This window comes from Drosophila tropicalis, unplaced genomic scaffold (genome assembly GCF_018151085.1).
Source record: "Drosophila tropicalis isolate 14030-0801.00 unplaced genomic scaffold, ASM1815108v1 contig_593, whole genome shotgun sequence".
NCBI classification, from domain to species: Eukaryota; Metazoa; Arthropoda; class Insecta; order Diptera; family Drosophilidae; genus Drosophila; species Drosophila tropicalis.
Genome location: NW_027173070.1, coordinates 2,663,775 through 2,672,442, shown reverse-complemented (window position 1 = coordinate 2,672,442; position 8,668 = coordinate 2,663,775). Strand labels below are relative to the sequence as shown.

Below are 8,668 nucleotides of genomic sequence, written 5' to 3'. Positions count from 1 at the left end.
TGTCGCGCCTGAAGCCGTGCGGTGGTTCGAGTCGGTCTTAGTCTTTCAGTCTGCCAGTTGATCCAAGGAATTAATCCTTTTTAGCCATGGCTGCTGCTGCTGTTGCCACGCCAGGTGCCACTGTATTGCCAACTGGACCTGCAGCTGGCGCAGCTGCTCCCGCAGCAGGAGGAGCAGCAGCAGGTGGCAAGGCTCCTGCCAATCTATTGGACATCACTGGCGAAGCCAATATCGTCAACTATATGAAGAATCGTCTGCGTAAGGGAGCCATGAAGCGCAAGGGTTTGGAAATTGTCAATGGCCATCGGTTTGCGGTGCGTTTCTTTAAGCAGCCAACTTATTGTGGTCATTGCAAGGATTTCATTTGGTGAGCCTAAAAATGTTGCAATCTCAGTTGGTTATTTTTATACCTATTTTCCATTTGTTTCTCCATTTTGTTTTCTTCGGGGCAAGCGGCGGCGCGTTGCTAATTTAATTAGACTTTTTTTGTGTAATCTGACACGTTTTTTTCTGTTGTTGCCCTCTCTCTCCCTCTGTTTTCCCCTCTACGTTCTATTGTGCCGCAACGTTGACCGAGTTTAGGGGTTTTGGCAAGCAAGGTTTTCAGTGCGAGGGTAGGTTGAGAAAAGAGAATTATGCATTGAAAATGCATTAAGCTTTTCGTTTTCAAATGCCTTGCAGAATGCCGCTTTAATATTCATCAAAAGTGCTGCAAATATGTTGTATTCAAGTGTCCTGGCAAGGACACCGATTTCGATGCTGATTGCGCCAAAGTGAAGCATGGCTGGATCTCAACCACCTATACCACGCCCACATTCTGTGACGAGTGCGGCATGCTGTTGCATGGTGTGGCCCATCAAGGTGTCAAGTGTGAGAGTAAGTATTTATTTTCAACTCAAAAGAGGCTCTTATAGTGTTTTTTGTTCATTCCAACAGATTGCAACCTAAATGTGCATCACGTTTGCCAGGAGAAAGTGCCACCCATGTGCGGAGCAGATATTAGTGAAGTGCGTGGCAAACTATTGCTCTATGTGGAGCTTAAGGGGAATAATCTAAAAGTAGACAGTAAGTTGATACCTCAAACTAGTTTTAGTTTTCAAATACGCTTTCTTTTTAGTTAAAGAGGCCGCAAATCTTATTCCCATGGATACGAATGGTTTCAGTGATCCCTACATAGCTGTTCAAATGCATCCCGATCGCTCGGGTCGCACCAAAAAGAAGACCAAAACCATACAAAAGAATCTCAATCCTGTTTTTAATGAGACCATCACTTTGTAGGTTTTCAAGGGAGTGCTAGATATTGCTTTCTCTCCGTAAAGTTTACTTATACTTTCAGTGAACTACAACCACAGGATAGAGAGAAACGTTTGCTTATTGAAGTCTGGGATTGGGATCGAACTTCTCGCAATGATTTCATGGGCTCATTTTCATTCAGCCTGGAGGAAATTCAAAAGGAGCCCATCGATGGTTGGTATAAATTTCTATCTCAAGTCGAGGGAGAACATTATAATATTCCTTGCATCGATATCGTTAATGATATGGCACGTTTGAGTGATGAAGTTCGAGTAAGTTAAAGGACAAACTCAGAGAGTTTTTAAAATATATTTTTCTTCTAAATCTTTAGCACGATCGTCGTCCAAATGAGAAACGGCGTATGGACAATAAGGATATGCCCCATAATATGAGTAAAAGGGATATGATACGGGCAGCTGATTTCAATTTCGTCAAGACAATTGGCAAAGGCTCATTCGGCAAGGTACTTTTAGCCGAACGTCGTGGCACAGATGAATTGTATGCGGTGAAAGTGTTACGCAAGGATGTCATTATACAAACCGATGACATGGAATTGCCAATGAATGAGAAACGTATTCTGGCCCTATCTGGACGTCCTCCATTTTTGGTATCGATGCATTCTTGTTTCCAGACCATGGATCGTTTATTTTTTGTTATGGAATACTGTAAGGGTGGCGATTTGATGCATCATATGCAGCAATATGGACGTTTCAAAGAGTCTGTGGCTGTGTAAGTACACGTTCTTACGGTGGAGAAAGTAACTTTCTATTTGTTCTATAGGTTCTATGCCGTGGAGGTGGCCATAGCCTTCTTCTTTCTACATGAACGCGATATTATCTATAGAGATTTGAAGCTGGATAATATTCTCTTAGATGGTGAGGGTCATGTCAGATTAGTGGACTTTGGTTTAAGCAAGGAAGGTGTAAGCGATCGTCAGACTACACGCACCTTTTGTGGTACTCCCAATTACATGGCACCCGAGGTGAGCGAAGAGAGAGGAAGTTCTAACCCAAAACTAACAAAAGCTAATTTTTTAGATTGTTAGTTATGATCCTTATTCCATTACCGCCGATTGGTGGTCATATGGTGTTCTATTGTACGAACTATTGGCTGGTCAGGCTCCCTTCGAGGGCGATGACGACTCCACCATATTCCGTAACATCAAAGAGAAGAAGGCCGTCTTTCCCAAGCATTTCTCGCATGAGGCCATGGATATTATAACCAGCGTAAGTTAATTTTACAACGGGCGAGAATTTTTTAAACATCTCGCCATGATTTTCCTTATAGTTTCTCGCTAAGAAGCCTAATAATCGTCTAGGAGCTGGTCGCTATGCCAGACAGGAGATAACCACGCATCCTTTCTTTGGTCAAATCGATTGGGATAAAGCTGAGGCTGGTGAAATGCAACCACCGATTGTTCCCAAAATTGTAAGTTATATTTACAATTTCCTGACATATAATTGACAGTTTCCTTTCTTAGAAACATCGCAAGGATATCAACAATTTTGATGAAGTATTTACCAAGGAGAAGACAGATTTAACTCCAACTGATAAGCTTTTCATGATGAATTTAGATCAAAACGATTTTATTGGTTTCTCCTATATGAATCCAGAGTTTATAACAATTATCTAAAATGGTTGCCACACCGAATAAAGCTTTGAGGATAGTCGACAGGAAGCTTTAAAAGCTTGCAATCTGTTGGTGTAATTTTGGTTTCGCTATTAGAGTTAAGTTTATCCTGTGTAATCTTTTACTCTCTCAGTCTCTCTCGCCCTAACAGTTATTTGAGAGTGAGCTTTTAGGAGCTTCGTCTCCGAGGTTTTATTTTCTCTCTTATGGACTCTCTGCCTGCTAGTTAACATTTAGATTTCAGCGGAAGCCCAGATAGTAAATGAAAACAAACCCATACTCCCCGAAAAAAGGCTCAACTAGTCCAGGTAATAGCCACGGCTCTCTCATTCATTCTCTCTCTTTCGCTTTCGCTCTCTCCTCTTTTCTGAACTTTAACCTTCAAAAGGGGAAATTGAAATGCGAAATTAGTTAGGGGAATTGCGTACAATGTTTTTTCACCACTTTAGCGACTGTTAGAATCTTAAAGCTAACATCCTGAGCATTCAACTGGGAAAACATAAAGACGTTACGCATACGCCGCATGGGCACGAGTTTAAATTTGATGAAGAGGAGTGTATGTAAAAGTATTCACTCTCTTTGAAACAGATTCAGAATGCCAAAGCAGAGAACTTGTTGCTGCTGCTCCATTAAGACAATTAGCGAAGGCGTTGACAAACACCAAATGAAATTCATTTCATTGTCATTTTGCCATTTTTTTGACACTTGAAATTGGCTGCCATATAATGCCAACGCCAACGCCATTCACTCTTGGACCCCTCTTCCTCTTTCTCTCTCTCTCTCTCTCTCTGTCTAACTTGTTGTCCCTTTCTCTGGTCTTGGCACGCACTCAGCCGTAAAATTGTTTGAAAATTGTTTTGGCACTCACTCTACTCTTCTACAATGAGTTTTGCCCCTTTTTGCTCCCATTAGATTCTCATGTAAACTATGGCAGGTGCGCGCGGTTTATCCTTAAGGCACTCGAAACTGGAACCAGCAAATAGTTTCTAACCCGGTCCTGCAAAAATATTTCTTTGGAGACATTTTAATACCAAATTCCTTGAACACTGACAAAAGGTTGATATGTGGGCGGCCTGAAAAGAGACTTGGCTCGACCCTCAACCAAAAAAAAAAAAACAAAACATTATGAGACTCCAAAGGGCGAAGCAACGAGAAGGTCATCGTTTGAAATTTCGTCAAAAAAATTCATCCGAAAAAGCAAAAATAAGTAAAAGTATAAAAGGAAAATGAAAGAAAATGAAATCAACTTTATTCCCTTTAGGAAACTAATGCAACAACTGCTTAGGTATTACATTTTTCACCGTAAAGGGAACCTATTCCAATTTGTTATAATGGATTTGGCTAAGAGTTAAAACGAAACGAAAAACGAAGTCACACAACTTGAGGTGATGTAAGTTTTACTCTATTCGGTAATAACTCGTTTGGTATTTACAAGGACTCTATCGGACGGTGGCGGATCTGGGGATTCTTTTTGGCCAGTAAAAACAAATTGCTCTCTTAACCCTTCTACTTAAGATACGCTACTGCAATCAGGCATGTTCCTGATTACAATTTCCAACAATATTGTCCAGAAAGAGAAAAATTTCTCGATTCTAATATAGAGGTTTGGCTACGCTCTAAGCTGAATTGGCTGTCAAAATACCAAACTGGAATCATAAGGCAGTTCTTTCTGCCAAAAGGGATAGCTCGTTCCATTTAATAAATCGCCTACTGAATTCACATCAATTCACTTTCAAGGCGTAATCGCGAATGGGAACATGTCCGAATATATGTATTTCCTTTTATCTAGCTCTTAAAACTGTTTGCACTTCTATTAGCGGCAATTTGCAGTTTTTACGTGCACTTTTTCGTGGCTTTTCAGACACGTGGCCGACGGTTTTCAATGTCTATGTCCTTGCCTTGCCTTGGCACCCACTAGAACAAGTGGGTAACAACTCTTACTAGAATCCCCTGGCAATCCCGCAACATGTATTGCTTGTGAATGTGTTCTGATGGTGGGATGGTGGGTTTCGCCTCTGGCATTTGTGTCTTTGACTAACGCGAACCGTGACGCTAACGTGAAACCGGAACAACAAAACGCATTAGGATGTACTAAAGTGCTTAACACAATATAAATAATGGCCACGACATTGGCAGTGGGAGCATCGGAGATAAGAGACGGAAGGTTACAACAGATAGTATAAATTTTCCCAATGCAATAAAACTGAAACAGACAAGAAGCTTAGTTTAGTTTTTAGGAGACAATCTCTTTGGCATAGTTTACTTTAGCTTTCAGGGTCTTTGTTGCTCATCGCATGAAGCCTTGACCCGGCATAGATAATAGACAAGTGGATAGATAGATAGACGCTGATGCTGTTTGGAGTGGATAAATTGAAAGGCATACATAAACATAAATCAGCTGACATTGATCTTGATGGATAGACTGATGAGCGGGCGAGAGAATGCCAAAGGACGTGAGAAAATTAAATGAGTTTTTTCTGGGGCCTTAAACAATTTTTAAACTCTCTTCCCGAGTTTTGCAGTTCGTTCACCTCTTCTTAGTAGCTCGGTTTCTGTATTCTATCTAACACTTTATTTGTATTCTTTTGGCATACATACCTTTGTCATGGCATGTTAACGATAAAATTGTTATAGCAAACGCGTTTCTTACCTGTCTGTTGGTCTGTCGGTGTGTCTACCTACCTGTGGTTCTGTCTTCCTTTGCCCCATTCCCTTACACTGGCCTGTCCCGTCTTTTTTTCATACACTGTCACTTCCGTTTCCGCATGAGCACCCCTCGAACTCAATATGGCCACCGCCCCGTGGCATCAGCCATCACCATCTCGGACTCGGTCTTGTCTTCTCTTCCTTTGCCTGTTATTTCTTTCACTTTTTTTGTCTGACTGCCACTAACTGTTCCCCACTTCTGCTCTCTCTTTTTTCTTTTCGGTGTGAGTGTGTGTGTGGGTTTGGCCCGTTCTTATGATGTGGCAATGGCAATGGGAATGGCAGTGACATGCACATATGGATGGATGCTCCCTAGGCCCATAAAAGCCACAAAAGCCACAAAATATTGTCATGAATTAGCTGATGATTCAGTTCCAGCATTCTGTTTTGTTCAAGTGTTACCATGACAATGACTGCTGCAAGGAGATTATGATGATGATGATGATGTTGATGCTGATGATCCTTTTCCAGTTAATTTCTTTGGCCAGCTTAGAGACCAGTATTTTTCTAGAGCATTTGAAGGCATAAATCCAATATAAAGCATAGGCTTAAACTCCAATCATTGTTCATTTGTTTGGCTTGACTAAATATTTAAACGTTCCGTGTAGGCCGTTTATTGTTTCAATTATAGTAACCCACCATCTCGCTGCTTCTCTGCTACTCACTCTTTCTCCCTTTCTCATCACGAATGCACACATGGAATGCAATGTACACATGAAGCGGCTATTCCCCTTGCACAACTTTTGAAACACTTTAACGAAAACACAAACTGAACCATTTACCCATGTGTCATTGTCCTTGTTTGCTTTGTTAGAGTCTTCTTTTTGGTCTATTTTTTGTGTTTTTTTTTTTTGCAAACCATTTGGCAGCCGCTCAGTTTGGGAGACAATGGTTTAAAAAAAAAACAACATGGATATCTTCCCAATGGGGTAAAAAGAGGGAGAGAGAGAGAATTCTGTTGAAAGTTGCATTTTTCACAGATGATTCCCCCAAAGCATTGAAGAGAGAAATTTCATTCAACCATGATCCAACATTTGCAACATTCATTTCCATCTCACCAAATTCATAATCAAATGAAAGACGACAACTAGAAAGTAGAAGGAATTGAGAGAATGTAATAATTTCTATACTCTTAAATTTCTTTTCACTTTATTCTTAAGAAATACACTCATGATACGAGACTAAAACTAGTTGTGAATTATAATTTAATGAAGCAATGAAAAAGGCAGAGCCTAATACACTTTTTACTTGATTAAGGTCTTATCATCTGCAAGTCAATTTTAGGAATTGAAGGAAATTTCAAAGAGATGGAGATAAAAGTAGATGCATTTTCCATTAAAGTTGAATCTCTTTGCACTTCATAAACTTGTGAAGAGTATTAGAAAACAAGTGCACTAACAAATGAATACAGTTTTCTTCTCTTAAACGCAAATAAACATAAAAAATACGAAAATATTTTACGTACTTGTTTCCTTAATATAGTTAAGTTGTGTTGTGCCACACGAAATACAACAACAAATATTCTACATGGTATACTATAGTATTTTATTGTTCCGTCACAGAATGGTGATAATTTTTTATTACACCCAGCGAGACGAATGGGAATGGAAGTGAGAGGGAGGATAGTCCACAGGAGTAAGGGGAAGTGCTCTTAAGCTGCAGGTCACTCTCTGAAGCATTGCTTCTAAATTTATATATCTCGTAAAAATGCAAAGCTCATTTCAGAATTCCTTTTTTTTTCATCTTTGCCAAGCTTGTGGAAATTTGTTTCACTTAAAGTCCATAGTAAAATACTTCTCTTTTAAAGCTCATACAACACATGCCATCAATCTAGACTCACAGGCGACTAATAAACACAAACAAACGCATATACACCCACACCGAGACACATAAAAATGGAAAAGCTTGTGTTTATAGTCCAGGCGTGATGGTTAAGTATGTTCAGTGGCTTTCACTCGACGAACACAGAGGGGACCCATAAGTGGCCACAATCTAAATAAACTGAGTAGGGAATTGCTGTATGATTTACCGACAAATTTCATCCTAGATCAATAACTCTTATACTTTGTCCTTATTCTGTTCGAAAACTTTGGTTCATATCCTATCGACGGGCAAAGTTTTAGCCTTAACCAATAAGTTTATATATACATATATTACCATTCAAAAATGTTAGTTTTCCTCCCCCTTTTAAAACTATGTCTAAAGAATTTAACTACGACTCTGTTGAAAGCCTCATAGTTTGTATGTATGTATTTATGTATACGTTTGTATGTATGTATATTCGTGCATATGTTTACTATGCATATTGGCCGCTCTGTGCGCTCGCTTATTCCCAATGCAAACAGCGCTCATGAAATAATTATACAGACTCCTCCAGCAACAGCAACAACAACAGCAACACTAAAAATAAGGATGCTACAGGTATACCAGTGAGTTCCAACCAATCCCCAATTCCAATCCCAGTCCCACAGCCATCAGATAGCGGCACACAGGATACTCATTCTCCCTCTCTCTCTCACTCTCTGTCTCTTTCTCACTGTTTGGCTTACTTTCTGTTGGTAACTTTTGCTGGGTAACTACTAAATATATATGTACATATGTATGTGTTCAACTTTCCCAGTTGGCTATATTTATGTGAGTTCGCATTGTTATAATTTCCGGACGATTTCTCTGGGCGTGTGCGTGTGTGTGTGTGTGTGTCTTAATTAATAAGTGAAAGTAGAAAATTGTTAAATGAAAACGACAATGAAATTTATGGCACATCAGCAAAATGTATACGAAACTAGAATAAAAATGGCTAAAGGTATATATAAAATGTGGCCTATCCGCAGATATTTCGTTTTTATGTCATATATAGTAAACGGGATGTATATATATATATAGACAAAGTAGAGTAAGCTTAAGTTGGTCGCACTGACGCTTGGTCGCACGGTCGTTGCGCTCGTTACACTTCAGTGCACTCTAAAAGCGCAGCGCGCCATTTTCTCTCACCGAGTGTGTTTGTCTATGTGTGTGTGTGTTTGTGCTGCAATCTAACGG

The 8,668-nt window shown here is 39.8% G+C and overlaps 1 protein-coding gene across 1 annotated transcript; it reads left to right on the top strand.

Moving 5' to 3' along the window:
- Positions 1 to 2,971, top strand: inaC (inactivation no afterpotential C). The gene is made up of 11 exons (XM_068290588.1): positions 1 to 367; positions 583 to 614; positions 682 to 876; positions 937 to 1,065; positions 1,118 to 1,274; positions 1,337 to 1,565; positions 1,625 to 2,022; positions 2,074 to 2,275; positions 2,331 to 2,519; positions 2,581 to 2,721; positions 2,774 to 2,971. Exons 1-11 carry the CDS (start codon positions 87 to 89, stop codon positions 2,924 to 2,926), a joined length of 2,106 nt encoding a protein of 701 aa, XP_068146689.1. The 5' UTR covers positions 1 to 86; the 3' UTR covers positions 2,927 to 2,971.
- Positions 2,972 to 8,668: the final 5,697 nt, after the last annotated feature.

Bases quoted from the DNA above. Each gene is read 5' to 3' on its own strand.
- inaC (XM_068290588.1), top strand. From the start codon at position 87: ATGGCTGCTGCTGCTGTTGCCACGCCAGGTGCCACTGTATTGCCAACT. The intron at 368-582 runs GTGAGCCTAAAA...GACCGAGTTTAG, and splicing joins CATTGCAAGGATTTCATTTG to GGGTTTTGGCAAGCAAGGTT. The intron at 615-681 runs GTAGGTTGAGAA...AATGCCTTGCAG, and splicing joins GCAAGGTTTTCAGTGCGAGG to AATGCCGCTTTAATATTCAT.